The sequence below is a fragment of the Pteronotus mesoamericanus genome, unplaced genomic scaffold (assembly GCF_021234165.1).
Source record: "Pteronotus mesoamericanus isolate MK-2021 breed Mesoamerican mustached bat unplaced genomic scaffold, CSHL_Meso_final scaffold_1066, whole genome shotgun sequence".
Taxonomy (NCBI): Eukaryota; Metazoa; Chordata; class Mammalia; order Chiroptera; family Mormoopidae; genus Pteronotus; species Pteronotus mesoamericanus.
This window is the reverse complement of record NW_026555299.1, coordinates 3,522,557-3,542,785: the sequence shown is the minus strand read 5'-3', so window position 1 is coordinate 3,542,785 and position 20,229 is coordinate 3,522,557. Positions and strand designations below refer to the sequence as shown.

General features: G+C 51.0%; 1 protein-coding gene across 1 annotated transcript; it reads left to right on the top strand.

Annotated features, from left to right (window-relative positions):
* ACCS (1-aminocyclopropane-1-carboxylate synthase homolog (inactive)) lies at positions 1-17,120 on the top strand. Its single transcript, XM_054587198.1, has 15 exons — positions 1-199; positions 2,116-2,406; positions 5,036-5,095; positions 7,555-7,625; positions 8,745-8,814; positions 9,294-9,360; positions 10,962-11,059; positions 11,566-11,643; positions 12,410-12,510; positions 13,097-13,186; positions 14,418-14,463; positions 14,582-14,723; positions 16,318-16,460; positions 16,559-16,712; positions 16,859-17,120. The coding sequence occupies exons 2-15, from the start codon at positions 2,116-2,118 to the stop codon at positions 16,954-16,956; spliced, it is 1,509 nt and encodes a 502-aa protein (XP_054443173.1). The 5' UTR covers positions 1-199; the 3' UTR covers positions 16,957-17,120.
* Positions 17,121-20,229: the final 3,109 nt, after the last annotated feature.

Below are 20,229 nucleotides of genomic sequence, written 5' to 3'. Positions count from 1 at the left end.
GCTGGGTGTCCAGGGGTCACCTGGGTCCTCACCAGCCGGTGATGCCCTGGCGGGGCGGACATTCCCCGTGGAACCCCAGTCTGGTGCCCAGAGGCGGGTCCTCTGAGCGGAGAGCGCCGAGGGCGTGTCAAGAGAAAGGGAACCCGGAGATACGGACAACTCGTCTACAGAGTGGGCGTGGCTTCTCCAGCTAGGCCAGGTCGGTGTGACCCCGCTGTGCACACAGGCAGCCCCTCCCTTCGCGAGGGGCCCCACGACTCTGCGAATGTCGGTCCTTCCGTCTTGAAGCTGTGTGCGTGGACCCCACTTCCTCCTCCTGAAACCTAGAGCGGTCCCTGGTCCCTCGGGAGGGTCCGCCGCCCTGCAGAGGCTCTGGCGCTTTTCTGTGTGACCCACGGCATCTGAGGCCTGGTCGTCCTCCGAGGTTGGGCCTTGGGCTCTCCTAGCCCGCCCTTGGCACCCTGGCGGCAGCGTAGCCGCGAGAGGGTGCCAGGCTTCCCCGGCCTGGCAGCCCAGCCCTTCCAGGGTCCTGGGCTTGGGAGCCTGGGAGGCGAGCGATGGGGAGCTGTCTACTGGGGGAGGAGCGAAGGCGTCCTGGAGCACCATTTAGTGGGAGCCCCTCGGTGCCTGGTCCCTTGTCATTTGGTGTGTTTCCCATTATTTGGTGTGTGGGGCTTGTCCATTAGGACTGGGAAAATCAACGAAGAGTCATATTTTTCTGAACTTGGCCATAGCCAGAATTGAAGCACTTTCGTCTACATTAACTCATATTTGTATCCTCATTACTACTCTATGAAGTATTGGGTTGGCCAAAAAGTCCATTCAGTTTTTTCAGTTAAATGTTTTTTAAGAAAAAATTTTCACTAATAACTTTAACGATTTGGACATTTTAAGTGTGTCTTGGCTCCTAGTGGGTAGAGGCCAGGGGTGCTGCTAACCATCTACCAATGCATAAGACAGCCCCACAGCAAAGACTTATTTGACCGAAATGTCAATAGGACGAAGAAACTTCGCAAACCACTTTAAACACTTTGGATCAGTAACAGCACCTTCTCCATACACTGCACAACTCTTTTACTTTTTTTGCCTTTCAGTTGCATCTTTACCTTTCTTGAAATAATAAAACACAATATGCCCAACATGTTGCATATCTTCTTCCATCTTTCATATTAAAATGCCTGCACAAAAATTCACCAATTTCGATAAGATTTTTTTAAAAAATGCACACTGATAGGACAGCTGTTGCAATACAATCAAACAAAATTGTTTCAAAGGATGTTAAAAACAACTAAGAACTACTAGAGCCATTGAGGGGAAAAAACGAAATGAAGTTTTTGGCCAACCCCATAGAGTTAGAGTCATACGCAAGGTGCAGATTAGAAAACTGCCTTGGAAGGTGGCGGAGCTCCCGGCGCTTGCAGGAGAGCAGCCGATTCCGGCCCGATCCCTGCCCGATCCCGGCCCGCTCGCGGTCCACCGCTGAGGGGGAAGAGGGGTCCCTGGAGCTCTGCTAGGTGCCTGCACTTGCCGAGATCCCCACTGGTACCCCCTGCCCACCCTCAGTCCCCTCCCAAGGTCCCCTTCAGACCTCCAACACTCCCATCCCACCCTTCACTCCTGTTCACGTCAGTCATCGCAGGCCCCATCCCCCCTCTTTGCTGCCCTCATTGCTGGTCACGCGCAGGGGTCGGCCTGTGGACTCTCACCCCCGCACCCCCAGACTCCAGGCTCTTTCTGCTTTAAGTCAGAACATTTTAATCTGGATGTTTTGAAATTGAAGTCAGCAAAAATGGCAAAAGACCGCTGGTGACCCCTTAGGCTGCAGAATAAAAAACCCACAGAAGTAGAATGAACAAAAGCAGCTGTAGAGTAAAGTGGTGGAAAAGTAGTGAGTGCAGACGCTGGCACCAAATGCATCCTGAACAGAATTGACTTAAAGCGATTGCACTTGCGGTTGGTTACGCGTAGCAGGGACACAGGGTGCAATTAGGTTATAAACTCAAAGAAGAGGCGGGTGGAGAAAGGGGGGAGGCCCCATTACCCCCGGTTCATTTTTGATGCCTGGTCCTCTGGAAAGTCCTTGATGAAGCATTGAGTGCTTTTGTCTTTTTGCAGATGTTCAGGGTCCCTGAGAAGGAACCCAGGGCACCTAACGCCTGTCTGGGCCCGGTCTCCACGCAGGGCCCGGACAGTAACTATGGGGATGGTCTGGAAAGAGAATGTTCCAGAAAATCCACCCAGAAGCTCCCGGAGCTCTATGGAGTGGGTGACCCCACCGCCACGTTCTCCTGTGATAGCTCCCATCTGTCCTCGAGAGGAAGAGTCATTAAATGGTTCTGGGACTCCGCTGAGGAGGGCTACAGGGCCTACCGCATGGATGAGTATGATGAGGAGAAGAACCCCCATGTGAGTGAGGGCCTCCTTCCCCGGGGACCCAGGGAAGGGCTGCAGGGTGGGACACCCCACCTTGAATGACAGGGCAGCAGCCCACTTGCTCTTGTCATGTTGGACTTATGATCCTCTGACCTCTGCAAGGGCTTCGGATGTAGCATGGAGAGTCCCCAGTGTATTACCTGGATCAGAAAATGGTCCAGTTATAATTCAAGGGACCTTGGTGTGTGAGAAAGGAATTTAAGAACCATGGAATGCTCTGATGTGGGATCGGGCCCACAGACCTTCAAACACTCAGCTTTAGACCTGGGACAGAAGTAGGACTGGGTCCCAGCTATTATCACTTAGGGGTTGTGTTTTCTCTAACTAACTATCCAACCTCTTTGAACTTTGGTTCATCTCTAAAATGAAGTAATGATACGTGTTCTGTATAACTGTCCCAATGAAATGAGAACAGGTATGTGAAGTTATTAGCACAGTGCTCCCATAGGGAGTACTCAGTAATTAGTAGAAGCTCTTATTATTAATGTTATCTTTTCTGGTTATTATAAGTCATTATCAAGAACACTTTCAGAGAGCACAGAGCTATCACAAATAACCCTTTAATAATCTATTTGTTGAACATCTGCCAGGTGTTGTGCATTATTCTAGATGACAAAGTTATAGCAGTGGCCAAAAATAAAGTTTCTGCCCTCACGGAGTTTCTTATAGTGTAGCAGGGAGACAGACAGTAAAGGTGGGTAGATAGGTCATCTGGTGGGCTGGGAATGTTGCTGTTTTCGGTGAGATGGTCCCAAATGGTCACTCATTAGACGTTTGAGCAGAGACCTAAGAAAAGTAAGGGTTTGTATTAGTTGCCTATTGCTGCCTAACACGTTCCTTCAATCTCAGCAGCTGAAAAGAGACATTTGACAGTCCCTGAGGGTCAGGGATCTGGGTGATGGCCTCAGGCTGAAGGTCTTCTGTGAAGCTGGGGCTTCGGTCTCATCTTGGCGGGGTTGCGGGGGGCGGGGGGAGGGTCTGCATTCAAACTCACGAGGTTGTTGGCAGGACTCAGTCCCTCACAGATGAGCTTCTCCTCAGAGCTGCCTCACGACGTGGCCCAGACGGAAGACCGCAGACTCTTTATAGCCGAACCTTGGCGGTGACATCCCATCACTTCTGCATATTCTGTACATCAGAAGCAGGTCCCTAGGTCCAGCCGACCCTGAAGGAGAAGGGATGACACAGCGGTGTGACTGCCAGGAAGTGGGGAGGACTGGGGGCCAGTGAGGAGGCTGCCTATCACAGGGAGCCGGCAGGCTGGTGTCTGGGGGACGAACAATCCAGGGAAGAGTCAGTGCTAAGGCCCTGGAGTAGAAATGGGCTTGCCGTGTTCAAGGGAAAGCCGAGCGGTCACTGGCTGGAGACTGGCAGGAGGTCCGACAGGTACTAGGGACAGGGGTAGTAATAGATCCCGAAGGGTCTCATAGGACATGGTGAGGATTCTGATTTTAGACAAAGTGGGTAGGAAAGTGTTCAAAGGAAGAGCAGTATGCTCGGATTTCAGTTTTCAAAAAGATGACTTGGACCGCGCTGCGGGGATTGGACTGGAGGGAGGGTGACGGAATGGATAAAAACGAAAGCAGGGAAGCTCTTGCGATAATGGAGACGAGAGAGAGGAGCTTTGTATTTATCATAATCATAGCTCCTTCGTGCTCTTTCTTTTCGTCTTCCCCTTTTTCCCTCTTCCCACCCCCACCCCAGTAACTCAGAGGTCTGGAGATATAGTGCATGAGTCCCTCTGGGGACTCTACGAGGGACAGCTTGGGCTGTGACCTGTCTCCTCCCTCTCCCATGAGAATAATGCCTGATGGGGTGGGGATCAAAGTGTTGTGTGAAGTTCCCTGGGTCTCCAGGGGTCCCTTTCTACCAGCACTGGGATCTTTGTTCGTCTTTAATTTTTATTTATTGATTTTTTAGAGAGAGAGGGGAAGGGAAAGAGAGACAGAGAAACGGTGACTTGTTCCACTTCCTTAAGCATTCATTGGTCAATTCTTGTATTTGCCCGGACCAGGGGTCAGGCCCAGACCAGGGGTCAGGCCCGCAACCTTGCCCGGTATGTGGGGACGATGCTCTGATGGGCCGCGTTCCCCGGCCAGAGCCATCACTGAGCTCTCCGTGATCTACACCCTTGTTTCGGTTGCGGCCAGAGCACCAGTTTACTTTGCGCGTTCTTTCATCTCGTCATGAGTCCTGCTAAGCCCCCTGAGAGGTCCCATGGCATCTGGGCATGCATCCAGCCTCCGGGGACCTTCCCATGCAGTGGGGGAGGCAAAGCATGTTGAGCAGCCCCTGTGACCTGGGGCAGAAACAGACCAGTGTTCTAAGGGGGGGGCAGATAGAGACTTTAGGGTTCAGAAGAAGAACGGATCCCATCCAGGTGGCGTTTGGGTAAGGCTTTCTGGAGGAGATGGCATTTGAACAGAGACTTAGAAGTGGGAACATGGGGCCAGGGTGCTGAGTGCAGGGCACTGCCGGAACCAAGTCAAGGAAGAGTGGTTAGAAGGGCAGGATTGCGGAGAGCTCCGCTTTGCTGCTTCCTTGACCTTCCATGGGCCCCCCTCCGCCATGCTCACCTCGCCTCTGCACCTCTCCCCTCCAGGGCATCGTGAATTTGGGCACCAGTGAGAACAAGCTCTGCTTTGACCTTCTGTCCAAACGGGTAAGTCCCGGTGCATCTCTGGGTGGCGTCACCAGCTCTGAGTCCTGTTTCCTCATGGATTCCCCCAGATGCTTCTCCCACAAGAGCCTGCTGCTTGCCTCAGTGGCCTTGGCCTGCGAGTGGGATTCCAAGTTCCAGATCTGCCTCATAGTCCACTTTCTATGTGGTCTTGGGCAAGTTACTTCCCCTGCTCTGATCTTGCTGCTTCTTTTTTATTTAAAAAAAATTTTTTAGGGTTTATTTATTTATTTTTAGAGAGAGAGGAAGGGAGGGAGAAAGAGGGAGAGAAATGTCAATGTGTGTTTGCCTCTCCTGTGTCCCTAACCGGGTACCCGGCGTGCAACCCAGGCATGTGCCCTGAACTGGAATTGAACTGGCGACCGTTTGGTTCGCAGGCCAGCACTTAGTCCACTGAGCCACACCAGCCAGGGCTTTGCTGCTGCTGCTTCTTTTTTTTTTTTTAAACAATTTATTTTTAGAGAGAGGAGAAGGGAGGCAGAAAGAGAGGGAAAGAAACATCAATGTGAGAGAGAAGCATCTATCGGTCGTCCCTCGTCCATGCTCCAACGGGGGAGCAACCTGCAACCCAGGCACGTGTCCTGACCAGGAGTCGAACTGGTAACCTTTTGCTTTGCGGACAGTGCTCAGCCACTGAGCCACATTAGTCAGGGCATGATCCTGCTTCATTATTGCTTCAGGCTCTTCTCCTCACCCAGACCCTCCTATCAGCTGGGTCCCTGCTCTCAGGGACAACAGTCAGTGGTGGGTGTGTGGTCAGCGAGGAACAACCAGCTCTGGGGATGGTGGTGCTCCTTTGTAGCTTTTGCCAATTCCCATGGTGTAAACACTTCCACCCCGGCCAGTTTCAAGCTACTGATGTGACATTATTGCACAGAGAATTGGGAAAGGAAGCGCAGTGGCACGCATATAGAGGGTGAGGCAAAAGTAGGTTTCCAGTTGTGAGTACACAAAACAACAGTTTCTTCTTATATTATTATTTATTGTATTATTTTTCACATGAACAACTGTAAACCAACTATTGCTCCATCCTGTATCGTGTTTTCCTTTCTAACATAGACAGAAATAACCTCAAGAGCACAGTTAATAGTAAAATGTAGTAACATAATCAGGAGCAATCTTGTTTGAGTATTTACAACCTTTGTGTCTAATACAATTCCCTTACATAATTTCTATGTGATTTGTATAATTTAAATTTTGAAATGGCTGTTTTTGAACACCGCTTGCAAAATTCCCGAAAACTTAATCATCAGATTTCTTGAGCTGGGGTCAAGCATCTCCAGCAAAGCTCTGGAAATGGGTGGTAAATGTGTCTTCCAAGGCCTAGGAGTCAGGGTTTGGGATTGTAGTGACAGTGATGCTTAAGTCAAAGGGACATGTGTCCAAAGGTGACAAATTGAAGCCCCACGTGGAGAGGGGTGTAGTGTCGGGAGTGCGCTTGAAAGGCATGTCCTACCTGAAGCCAGCACCCCCAGATCCAAGGTTGCTCACTCCACCCAACGGAAATAAAACACGAGCCACAGAGATAATTTTAAAGAGTCTTTTAAGTAAAAAGAAACTGGTAAGATTCATTTCAATAATACACTTTATTCCCCCAAATATATTTAAAATGTGACCATTTCAACCGGTAATTGATATAAAAATTATCAGTGAGATACTTTACTCAGTTTTTTCAGATCAAGACTTCAGTATCCAGTATTTCTCCATTCAAAGTACCTGTACTCCAAGTGCTCAAGAACCACATATGGCTAGCAACGTCCGTACTGGGCAGCGCAGCCTGAAGGGGAGAAGGAGACAGGGGAGGGGCAGAGTGGCAGCCAGTGGCTGATGACCTTTCTTCTGTGGTCCTGCCGCCTAAGGCCCCTGCCTGTCCTTGACATCGTGAAGGGGATGCTCTGCGAGTCCCTACCCAGCTGTGGTCAGGACGGGGATGGGCTAGAAATGGCCACGTTTTCCAAAGTGTGAGGTCGAGCTGAGCCTGCAGGGACGCAGTGGCCTGAGTCCCTCCAGAAGTCGGAGCCAAGACCAAGGCCATGGCCCCCGACGCCGGGGCCTCTTCTTTCACCCCAGGGAGGAGCCGGGTAGCATGGCCTCCCGTCCCTGCCTCTGCCGATCCACCCCTCCGGTCATTTCAGGGGGCCGTGTTGAATGAAGAACACTCAACTAGAAGGCAAAACTTCTAGGTTTCCTCTCAGCTTTGCCACTTGCTAGCTCTGTGAGCTTGGCTGAGTCACCTCACTTCTTTGGCTTCGGTTTCCTCATCAGCAGAATGGCCATGAAAATGCTGGCCCCGTGCTGCCCCGCCCCCAGTGTCTTCGATGAGCAGACCGCGTCCTTGGCCTCAGAGGCCCTGGTGCTGTGTGGATGCAGGTGGAAATGCCAACCGGCACCCCCTGTGAGGGTGTGTGAGCCCTTACCTGCTCTTTCTTCTCTGTCCCCAGCTGAGTCAGAGTGACATGCTGCAAGTGGAGCCGTCCTTGTTGCAGTACCCTGACTGGAGGGGACATCTGTTGTAAGTAGTTGTCATAGGCCAGTGGTCTCAACCCCGGGATGGTTCTGCTCCCCGGGGCCGTGTGAGCAGACACTTTTGGTTATCATAACTGGGATGTGGGCGCAACTGGCATCTATTGGGAAGAGGCAACGCCCACAACACAAGTGATCTGGCCCGAGATGTCGGTGGTGGCAGGTCAAGAGTGGCGGGTCCTGGAGACCTGGCAGGTGATCATGGGGCTCGTCCTGCAGCATGGGAGGGGGCTGAGGCCTCCTGCCAGTCCCACGCAGCCCAGGATCTCCTTGGCTTGGCTTCTCTGGCTGTGAGGCAGGGGGAGGCTCTTCATATGAGGACTCTTTGGCCCCTCTTTCTCAGTAGCTTTAGAGGAGCCAGAATTGTTGTTAGGGGAGCGGGCTTGGGCTTTCTCCTACTGGGAAAGTGAGACATGGTAAACAATACTTGTGAGAGTTTGTACTAATCCAGCACTTACTAGGGGTCACACGCTCTCCTAGGGCTTAGCGACTGAGCAAGACTTGAGTCCAAGAGTGATTCCAGAGCAGATGTTCTTCTAGTAATTAGGATGGTGGGCACCTAGGTCAGACCACTGGGCCTGCGTGTGGACTCCGCCACTTATTAGCAAGTGACCTAATTCCTTCATGTGTCAGTTTCTTTGTCTGTAAAATGGGAATAATAATAATAGTTGCATCATAGGGATGTTATGAAGAATAAATGAGTAAAATTCTCCAAATAACACCTACATAAGGTAAATGCTTCGTAAGTATTAGCAATAATAATGATGATAATAGTCATTGTTATACTAATAAGGCCTAGGATTATTATTAGCTAGACCTACATATGGAGTGTTGCTTACGATATCCCTGACATCTCCTGATTTGGGGGGTTGGCTGCCCTAGAACTACTGAGGATGTAAGTTTCACTGCCCGTGGGTAGTGTTGGGGGCGGGAGATGGGTGCCGAGAAGTGGAGACAAATGCTGATCACAGCTCCCTGTAGGAAACGTGGGCGGGGTGGGGGGGTAGCAGCTGCCTGAAGATTCACCAAGGAGCTGCTGGATGGACTGTGGGTTGAAGACCCTCCAGCAAGCACTGCCCGTCTGTCTGTCTGTCTGTCTTGTCTGCAGCCTCCGGGAGGAAGTGGCTAGGTTCCTGTCTTTCTACTGCAAGAGCCCCGTACCCCTTAAACCAGAGAATGTGAGTAGCCCCCCTCCTCTGCTCTTTCTTGCTGTCCTGCTCCTCTCCCCCGGCTTTCTGCTGGCCAGGGGTAAGGTGCATTGGGATCGGCCTTTTGCTTTGTTTTGATTTGTTCCTAAGTGGAATTAGAAACACCCCGTCCCTTTTCCCCTCCCTTAGAGTTTCAGTACGATTTCTGCCCCACTTGGTCCTGGGGTCCCTTTTGTCCCCGCACCTTTGGGCAAGACCCTGAGTGAGCAGTTCTGCATCCTTGCTCAGTTGACCTTGAGCAGCATGCCCACAATTAAGCCACGCGAGTGAACATGGCTGTTAGTCAGGGGGGCCTTAGTTACCTCTGGTGGCTTTGCTGTGACAGAGCTTGAAGGGCACAAGGAGTTGCAACCTGGCTCTCCCTCTGCGCCATCCAGGGACAGAGGCTGCAGGTTCTTGATCCCCTCTTAAGCAGATTTATCTTTGTCCTGTGGATGTGTCCCCCTCAGGTGGTTGTCCTGAACGGCTGTGCCTCTCTCTTCTCTGCTCTGGCCACGGTGCTGTGTGAGGCTGGGGGTAAGTGGACTGGGAGCTGCCCTTTGCCTGCAGTGTCCCCGGTTGCCTGTCCTCGAAGGCTGCGTCAGAATGCTTTTGGCCGTCATAGACTTCTGTACTACAGGGGCCTTAAATAAGTGGCTTGACAAGACACCAGGGGTCAGCAGGTCCAGGGGAAATCAATGTGATGCCAGGGTTCTACATGGTCTCTCTGTGTGGACCTTGGCTTTTCCTCATGCTGACAGATGGCTGTCCCATCCTCACGTGGCAGAGTGCCTGCTACAAGAGCCGCGGTCACACTGAGAATGCATTGACCATAGTCACGGTCAGGGGTTGTTGGTTGCCAGCAGCAGAGGCTCACTCATGCTCGCATAATTAATAACGATAGTATTAGTAGCATTAATTTTCCACATACTATGTTCCAGGCACTGGCTTAAGGCTTTACACATAGTCCATCATATAATCCTCACAACAACCCCTGTGAGATACGTTCCATGGGTTACCCATTCAACAGATGAGGAGACGAAGGCATAATGAGTCAAGTAACCTGCTAAAATCACAGAGAGGTAGGAACCAGAGCTGACAAGTCAAAGGAAGATTCATCACCAGGATATGATAGGCAATTGGGCAATTTCCGGCCCATTCTAGGACAATCAAGAATGGGACTAGCGTAATACTCTTTCTTGCTGGAATATGCAATGCAGGCCCGCCCCCGCCACCAAGCTTTATATGTGGGCCTTTCTCTGGACTTTCCTCGGGTCTTGTACCACCCAGTGGTGCCGGCCCAGCTCCCACTCCACTTGACCTTTCTGTTCAAATGCATGTTCCCAGTCACAAGTGTCTGTGCTTCTTAGAGCAAAGCCTTCAGAGAGAGAACATGATAGGTTAGGTTTCTGGCCAGCCAGTGGATTGGTTCCCTTCAGGTCATGTGTCTGCTTGTGGTCCAATCCCTGTTGCCGGGAAAGGGAACACGTAGGACAAAGGCTGCCCCTTTTAGCTCTGCATTAGAGGAGAGCTTACGGTCATCTCATGAAGCCCCCGGTCATCTCATGAAGCCCCCGTCCACAGCTGGATTCTCTGTATGACATCTTCTCCCCAGCAAATGGTCTCAGCCTTTGTGGGAATGCCCCCGAAAGTGAAGAGTCCACCCCACTTAATCAGCATATTACGCTGCGGGCAATTCTACGGGTTGACAAGGTTTTCCATTTGTTTAGCCCAGATCATCACCCCGTAGATTCAACTCATGGGTCCAGTTCTCCTTAGAGTGACCTCGCATGTTGAATGCCTCGGGGATCCTCTGAGCTTTAGTTTCCTCTTTGGTAAAGTTAGGATGACAATAGTACTTACTTCACAGAGTGACTATGAGGATCCAATGAGATAAAATGCAAATAAATGTTTGGCACAGTTCCCAGTGCATAGCAAGTGCTCAATAAATGTTAGCTCCTGATGATTAGAAAAGGGACTGACTTCAGTGGATCCAAGCTCTAGAAAGAATTGTGTGAGTTGAGACAGGGAGCGCGCCCCAAGTGTTCCCCAAGATCACTGAGGCTTGGGGCCAGTGGACATGGGGTCCACGAGCTCCAGCCAGAGGGTGACAGGCCCTGGCCCACTTCTGCCCCCAGAGGCTTTCCTGATTGCTGCCCCTTACTATGGAGCCATCACGCAACACGTCTATCTCTACGGCAATGTCCGGCTGGTCTGTGTCTATCTGGACAGTGAGGTACGTGTTTCTGGGAACCCAGGTGGGAGTTCCTGCAGGCCAAGACTTTCCTGCATCTGACGTTGAGGGTGGGCATGGGTGGAAGTCCATACCGAGGGCTCATGGATTATGGCTGAAAGGAGGGTAGAGGCTTCCGTTGCCCAAGGCCAGTGCCTGGGTTCCCTGGCGCCTGCACTCTCCCAGCTCTGAGATCTCTGGGGTTGATGGAGAAGCCAAGGGCAGCCCCAGACGACCACACCGAAATGGAGGGGTGAGGACGGGGCAGGGCAGACTTCAGCCTGGAAGTCCCTGGACCCTAATCCGAGGAGCCCTGGGACCTCTTCCTGAAACTTGATAGTGATGAGGGTGTCCCTGATGGGGCGGGGTAGGGGCGGGGGGCAGTGAGGGGGGAGTGAGCCCACCTGTGTTTTCCCAGGGACCGTTTTAAGGAGGCTGGCGATGATGGGCAGGAGAGTTTAGGGGCTTGGCGTGGGGGTCACTGAATTTGCCTTTGGATCTATTTCCAGGTCACTGGGCAGGACACACGCCCCTTCCAGCTGTCAGTGGAGAAGCTGGAGATGGCCCTGCAAGGAGCCGATTCTGAGGTCTGGGGAACGAGTCAAACCCAAGGCTGAGAGTGGGGGTTCTGAGCAGGGCACGGACCCCTCTTCCTGTGCCTGGTCCACCTGCTGGTAGGGTTGGCGCCCCGTGACGAGGATGGGGCGTAGGCACGGACCCATCGGGGCGTTAGGCAGGAGTCTGCCCCTGAGGGCCTTCCCACTAGAGCAAGACTCTGAGACCTCGGTGTACAAATCACCAGCCCAGGAGGTGATTAAAAATATCACCCCCACCACTTCGCCTGATTCTGATTCAGCAGCTCAGGTGTGGAGCTTACAAGGCTGTAGCTCAGCAACCTCCCTGGCCTTTTGATGACAGGGTCCTCTGTGACACTGCGGGGACCTGAGGCCTCCTAAGAAAGGCGGAGAGCAGTAGTTCCACCAGTCTTTATTTCCAGCCCACTTTTCAGCAATCTGCCAACTCATTTTTTTTCCACCAGTGAAAGCTATACATGCCCACTTTGGGGATTTTCAAAGTGCAACACCCGCCCCACCCGCCATACTACCAACAAATGCACCCCCTGTTGACATTTGAGCATAATTCCCTCTAGGCTTTGTTCTCTGGATTTGTTTTCTTACTTAGCTGACACGATGCTGCAAAATTCTCCGCCCTTGTTTGCCTCCTGTTGGTGGTGAACACGGTCCCACCGCATTTCCCTGGGAGCCTGCCCTGTGACCAGCCCCGCCCCATGGGACCTGTGGCTCTGACCTTCGGGAGGAGCCTGAGGGTCTCCTGCCCCACTGGTGGTTTCAGGGTGTGAAGGTCAAAGGCCTCATCCTCATCAACCCCCAGAACCCTCTGGGTGATATCTACTCCCCGGAAGAGTTGCGAGAGTACCTGGAATTTGCCAGGAGGTGAGGCACCCCACGCTCACCCTACAAAGCCTTTGGTGGAGGGTTTGGTGGGTCCTTCTACCCTCCTTTCTCCACCGTGGTTTCCACCTGCTTTGGCCCCTCCTGACAGTGGGGTGGGGAGATAGTGGTTTGTCGGGTGCTCGTCTCTCTTGCCCTCTCTATAAGGGCAGCCATCACTTTTTATTGCACCGGCTAGGGCCCAGGCACCCTGCTAAGCACGTCACGTGCTCTATCTCACGGAATCCTTCCCACAACCCCATTAGGTACAGATACTGTTATTACTCTGTTTACTGAGCCTAAGGGAGGGGTGGGGGAGCCAGTCTGACTCTGGGTCTGTGTGTATTTAACTGTCTTGCCCTTAACTGTGCCCTTCCTCCTGGGGGTGCCTGAGGGTTCCGCCTCTCCACCTCAGGCCTTCAGAAGCCCCCCTGTCACCTTCTTTGTGTGTGCGGCTTCCTGCGTGTTTGAAATTTGGTGACCATGGGCTAGACCCGGTCCCTGTGGATTTCTTATTTACTGCCACCCCACCCTGGGTGATAATGTGACCGATAAACCAAGCTCTTCCTTCCTTGCCACTGGCCCCCAGGCATGGGCTGCACGTGGTGGTGGATGAGGTCTACATGCTGTCCGTGTTTGAAGAGTCACTTGGTTACCACAGTGTCCTGAGCCTGGAAAGGTGAGGCTGCCACATCAGAGTTGACTCTCCGCTGTCCCCCCGCCTCTGCTCTGCCCTGGCCCCAACGGCTCAGCTGCAGGAATGGCCGGCCCCAGGGTGTTTCCTCTACTGTCCAGCTGACCCCTTTGTCCTCAGAGCCCCTAATGAGAACATGGAGGACCGGAAGACCGGGCCAGATCAGTGGTTTTCAGATTGTTCTGTGGGGTTTCTGAGAGCTCCAGGCAGGGGCCTTAGGATGCCTCGAGGGAGGGCAGGGTGGGTGGGAAATGGCCTTTGTTGTTTCCTTGGTCCCCTGAGTAGCTCCAGTTTCATTCACTCATTCAGTCATTCAGTCATTCAGCAAATATTCTGGAGCCGCTTGCATGTGCCACGCACTCCTGGCTATTTGGGCTTTTTCATTAGAGTTTTTCTGTCCAAAATACCTTTGGAAACACTTGGACCACGCCATCTGTAAAGTCTGTGAATCTGACATTCAGAGAGTCTAACAGTTCCGGATACCTGTTCAGACCTTTCAACCCTGCTCAGTCCTTTCCCTCAGCTAGTTCTCCCAAAGCTCAGCCAAGGTCATGGAGCACGGGCTGTTACTCCCCTTCACTTATAGGTGAGCAGTAACACAGAGAACTAGTGACTTGTCGTCTACTCTTTGCCAGACACGCTGTGAGGTGCTGGGGACGCAACAGTGAACAAGAAAGACATGGGCCCTGTCTAGGTAGAACTTTTATTTCTAGCCAGAAAAAAATCTTTTTTAGCAGCTAAACACACAGCTAATCATTTGATTAAGTGCTGAAAAGGAGAGGCCTGGGGAGCCATGACAGCGTCGGCGTGGGGTGCCCAGTTGGAGGAAGTGCCACTTGGGCTATGCCTTAGGTCAGGGTGCGGCAAACATTTTTAGATCAAATGGCAAATATTTTAGCTTTACAGGCCATACCGTCGCTCATTCGGCTCTGCCATCATAGCACCAAAGCAGCTCGGAGAGTACGTACGTGAAGGAGCGTGGCTGTGTTTCGATATAAAACCATTTACTAAAACAGGCAGCCGGCAGATTTGGCCCGCAGGCTCTGGTTTGCTGACCCCTTGCGCTAAAGGATGCATGGCAGTTGGTGATTCAAGAGATGAAACCAGGGCTTGACCCAGAATCAGATTCATCCATCCACCTCCTTCTGTGTTTAACCGAACGCGTGAGCTCCCGCGGGTATGCGTTGCCTCTATCCCCACGCTGTGCTCTCTGCAGGCTGCCTGACCCCCAGAGGACCCATGTGATGTGGGCCACCAGCAAGGTGGGTTCCTGGCTGGCCTTGGGGGAGGCAGGGAGGGAGGCGCGAAGGCAGGGAGGTGGGTAGAACCGGCTTTCTCTATGCAGAGCTGGCCACCACCTAGGGTACCTTTCTCCTGCAGGACTTCGGCATGTCCGGGCTGCGCTTTGGCACGCTGTACACAGAAAACCAGGATGTGGCCACTGCGGTGGCTTCCCTCTGCCGCTACCATGGCCTCAGTGGCTTGGTCCAGTACCAGATGGCACGGCTGCTCCAGGACCACGGTGACTATCTGGGCCTGGCCACCTGGGAATGGGGGGAAGGCTGTAGTCCGTCTGGGACTGGCCAGGGATCGTGGATGCTTTGTGCATGAGAAGAATTTAGGGTAGTGTTTGAGAGTACCCGCCGCGGGTTCATACCCTATTTAACCACTTCCTGGCTGCATGGCACATTCCTTCACCTCCTTGAGCCTCAGTTTCCTCATCTGTAAAACAAGGATCATAACAGTAACTGTCTTACAGGGTTAGCAAGTGTGATTTGTCATTCAGTCAGAAAGACATGTATCTGGCATATAGTAGGCACTTGGTCAAAGTGAACTCACTATTATTAGCTGTGAGCACTTAAGAACAGAAGCAACTAATGGAAAAATGTTATAATGGAAGTCTCTCTGTCTCTGTCTCTGTGGATCTGTTCTGGTCCCAGGTTCAGATGGTGAGTTTAGGGAGCAAAAGGACCTGTATCGCCTTCATTTATCGACCCTGCTAGATGTCCTCAACCCACCGTCTCCTTTGTCTCTCCCCAGAATCCTAGGAAGCATGTATTCCTGTATTTTCCTCATTATTTTGTAGACGAAAGAAATGAGGACTAGATACTGCATGTCTAGTATAATAGCTAAAATTTTGAAAACAGTGGCAGCATCCAGTGTCGGCGAGGGTGCAGACAGCTGGGATGCCCCTGCAGTGCTGGTGGGAATGGAGGGTGGTCCAGCCAGCGGGGAAAACAGCTGGCAGTTGCTTATAAAGTGAAATCCCAAATGGCCCAGCAACGCCACTCTTAGGTATTTACCGTGGTGGTCACACAAAAAAGCTCTGTGTGGATGTTTACAGCTGCTCTCTTCCTCGTCCCCCGAACTGGAAACAACCCAAATGCCATTCACAGATGAATGGAGAGACAAACAGTGGTCCATCCACGTGGCCGGGGTGGGAGAGGGCAGCGCCACTCTGCAATAAGTCCATGACAGCACACGTTAATCTCAAAGGCAGTAGGCTGAGTGGAAGAAGCCGGTCTCAGAAGGTGACATGAGTGTATGGTTCCACTTTTCTGACATCCCAGAAATGTGACAGAGAGCAGACTAGTGGTTGTGGGGAAGGGGACGATGGGACTTCCTCCCAGCTAGTGCGAGGGAGTTCTTGAGGGTGAGGGCGCTGTTTGGTCCCCTGCCTGGGGATGGTTACTGGAATCTACATGTGTCTTAAAATGTATGGACTTGAACACTCCACCAAAATTTTTTAAAATATCAAGTACCAGGGAGTGGAAGTTGCCCAAGGCCTTCACCTTGTCAGGGGCCATACAGGACCTGGACTGCAGCCTGTGTGACCGGGAGACATCACTTTGTGAGTGGGTCAGCCTTTGGTCAGAGTCTGCACCCTGAGGGACTCTGTATCTGTGGGACCTGGTGCTGTCAGGGCCAACTGTCTGGATTTAAGGTGCTTTAACACCCATACTGAATATTCCCATGTCCCGTAATGAACCAGCTAGAGGAGGGCCTCACCCAGTCTTGGCAGTGGGTGGCCTTTTCCTTTTCAGCATTTTAGACTCACAGGACAGAGTGGAGGGTTGATGGGACATTTACTTTCAGCTTCTCTTTCACCCAAACAGACTGGATCAACCAGGTGTACCTGCCGGAGAACCATGCCCGGCTCAAGGCTGCTCACACCTATGTGGCTGGAGAGCTCCAGGCCCTGGGGATCCCCTTTCTGAACCGGGGGGCGGGCTTCTTCATCTGGGCCGACTTGAGGAAGGTAGTGCGGGCGAGGTGGTGGGTGGATCGAAGCCTCCCTCCAGCAGGTGAGGAGCAGGGATGTCTTCTCTGCATCGTGGGCCCCTTTCTTTCTCCCAGTACCTGCCTGAGGCCACCTTTGAGGAGGAAATGCTTCTCTGGCATCGCTTTTTGGACAACAAGGTGCTGCTGTCCTTTGGTAAGGCCTTCGAGTGCAAAGAGCCAGGGTGGTTCCGCCTGGTCTTCTCTGACAAAGCCCACCGGCTTCGCCTGGGTAAGCAGCTTGCCCTCCCAGCCCCTCCTAACTGCACCCTTCCCCTGCCTTCCTCCTCCTAGTCCCACTTGTGGCCCCAGCAACCCCAGCCTACTCCTCCCTACCCATCCACCCCAATGCTAATGGGCCTTATTTCCCCTTCCCAGGGATGCAGAGGGTCCGGCAGGTGCTTCAGGGCACATCTCAGGTGGCAGAGGACCCCCCTTTCTGTCAGGCCCAGGAACAGAGAGACCAGCACAGGTGAACTGGTCATTGCCTTGTGGCTGCTGTTGCCAACGTGCGGCATTCAAGGATGCAAAGGCTGATCATGGCCGAGCCGTTTGCCAGGAAGATAACCTAGCCCTTGAAGAAGAACCATTTCTTGCCTCTCTCCATGGCAGCGGGAGAGTCCTGAAGTTGTGTTTGACCTGATTCATCCCTTCCTCCTTCTATTAAACAAAACTGGGAGTATCTAGAAGCCTCTGTTGTGAGTAATTTGTAGAATGGAGGAGTCATGGCAGACCTTAGCCCCTTGTGGACATGAAAAGACAACAAACAACCTATATCTTCTTTTTCGTAGTGCTTTCATTCTTCCTCCTTTGTTGCCAGGGATAGAAGTCAAAGGAACACTACATATAAGAGAGAGCATGCCTCCCAAATAAAAAAGGGATAGTTTCCAAACTATAAGGAGAAAGGGCCGAATTCTACATGTTCAAATTGTTCTCCATACACTTAGGATGTGTAGGCCTGGGACCTGAGACCTGGGACAGCCTCTGCTGGGGACCACGTGACCAGGACCCCATGATGGGGGTCAGGAGGGGCTTCTCTGGCTCTGGGATGCCCTTCCTCCTCCCGCTTCCTGGGAGGGAGCCACTTTCACTGATAAATTCCCAACCAGAGTGACCTCTCCATGACGGGGTGAGAGGAGGTACGCGGCTGGACCCAGAACTGAGGCTGCCATTGAGAAACGCTCTCTTTCCACCCTAAGAATGCATGAGGGCAGCCCACCGCCTCAGGGTGCATTCGTTTAGAGCCCAAATGAGCCTCTGAACTGAGCTGACAGCCACGGGTGGAGGACTCTCCTGTTCACAAGAGCTGTCTCTTTCCTGGTTCCTCTTTTAAAGGAATGTTGGTGAAATCAGCATTTCCTTTCTGTAAACCATGCTACTTGGTTTAAGATTTGTCTCCCTCTTCCTTTCTGCCTTTCAGTCATTCATTCCTCCCTGTCTTTTCTTGAATTCCTTTAATGTGCCAGGCCCTGTGTCGGGTTAATTACATGTTTTATTTCTAACTTTAACATAGTAATCCCTGGGAAGCTGAGATTAATAGCCTGCATTGTAGAGATGAGGAAACTGAGTTTTGAAGAGACGGAATGATGTTCAGAAAGTCACGTAGCTAAAAAACATCAGGATCAGGATTCAAAGTCAGCTTGGTTTGGTTCAAAATCCTGTGCTCTTTGCACTCTGATGATACCACTTTCCTTTAAAGCTACACCCTTTCTAACACATTTCCTGATTCCCTGGGCTGGAAGGTCTCAGTGTGATCTTTGCTTTGTCTTGTCCCTTCCAAGTGAATAATGTAATAGCTGCTCCTCTTTTAGCCACCAACTACTACGACACTTCACTACCTTCTCAGAGGTTTCAGGTCCTGGCTCACATTTTCTTTCCTTCCCTGCAGTCACCCTCAGCGTCTTCAGCATTGTGTAGCTTCTCATGTCACAGCTTCCATACTTTCTCACCTCCAGTTACTTGCATGGATTCTACCCCTAGAAATGTAGCCATACTATTTTAACCACACTGGGTCACAAAACTCTTGTTCTTTCTGATTGCCTCTCCTTTATAACATTGGTGCCTTTGCTCATGGCTTTTTCCTCTTGCCTGGATTACCCTACTGACCTTTTTACTTGTCAAAATCCTAAGTGTCCTCCAGGACCAGCAAAGATACCAGGTCTTGCACATACTCTTCCTACATCTTTCCAACTGGTGTGATTGCTTTCTCTTTTGAACCCTGTTGCATTTAAAAAAAAATTCTCCTATGCCACTTTTCACCTTCTGCTTTGGCTAAGCTTACTTGTGCATTTGTCTTCCTTGTACTGAGATCCTCCAGCATCTGGGCTCCCCTTTTTCCACGCAAAAAATACTCCTGGAGCACTTCCTATGTGTCAGGTACTATGCATGCCTAGGGTTAGCAAGTAAATAAGATAGGTGGGTTCCTCAGAGACTGCTCAACACAGGTCTTTAACACAGAGGTCCTTATTTAATGAAAGAACAATTAATTAAAAAACATGTTTATATTTAATACAGAGGTAAACAAAGAAGAAAACAAAATGTTCTCCATTTACCCAGTTCTCAAATGGGGTGTATGTGTGCCAAGTTTCTGTTATTTGGGGGGATGCGGATTGGGAATGCAGAGAAATGCTTTCTTGGGTGTGGAGAAGCGGAACGTGCGTTTCCCATCTCCAGAATACTCTCGTCCCAGTCTCCCGGGATCGGTGACGGTGACGAGCTGGCAGGAGTTCATAAGACTGTTACTGAAATCACTGCGCCGCTGGAATCCCAGTGAATCTCCTGTGGAAGTGACAACTTCCACCAGATGGCGCTAATGTATAGCTGGGGATTCTACAGCCAGTGTCAAATTAAACAGGCTCAGTGAGCGGAGATCATTTCATTAACTTCTCGGTAACAGCGCTCTGAATTTTGACTGAATTTTTTAGATTTCACTCACTATCTTAGGACAGGAGTTTTACTGTGTATGTAGAAGGCTAAATCACATAAGTAATACAAAACCAAAACGAAAATGAAGGTCTTTCTTCTCCATTTCTTCTCCCATAATTGCTCTTCCCCAAACTGTTAATTGCTTGTTGGATTCTTTTCAGAAAAAATGTTATACATATGCCTTAGTATAATATCTACTTATATATTATCTCTTGTTTTATATATATGTATGTGTATATATGCTTCTTATGTGTTTCTTTTCTTTTCTTTTTCTTTTTCTTTTTCTTTTTTGCTTTTAACATAAAGGGGGTTATACTTGCCCACCGTTTTGGACCATACTTTCCTGTGAACATACCTGGAAGATAATTCCAAGCCAACACATATATGCATTCTTGAATTATTCCATTCTAATCATTTATTTTGGTTGTGTTCAGTTTTTGCTATTATTAGAAATAATGCTGTAAAGAATGTTTTCGATAAACATTGTTGAGAATATCCATAGGGTAAACCTCATAAAGAAGGATAGCCGGGGGAAGGTTTACCGCATTTTACATTTGATGGATACTGCCAACTGCCTTCCAGGGATGTCGCACGCTCTCCGGTACTGATTATAATAAAATACTACAGTTTTGTCGGTTTCGGAAGTTTTGTAAGTGAAGCATACTGCCTCGTTGTTTCAGTTTGAAGTTTTTTAAAATTATGAACAAGGCTGCCTGGCTTTGCGTTTCACTATGGAGCCTGAGTTTGAACCGCCTGCTTCGGAAAAAAGCGTGCTCTGACTCCTCCTGTCCAGCAGGGGGCGCGGGCCCGCGCCGCTCACGCAT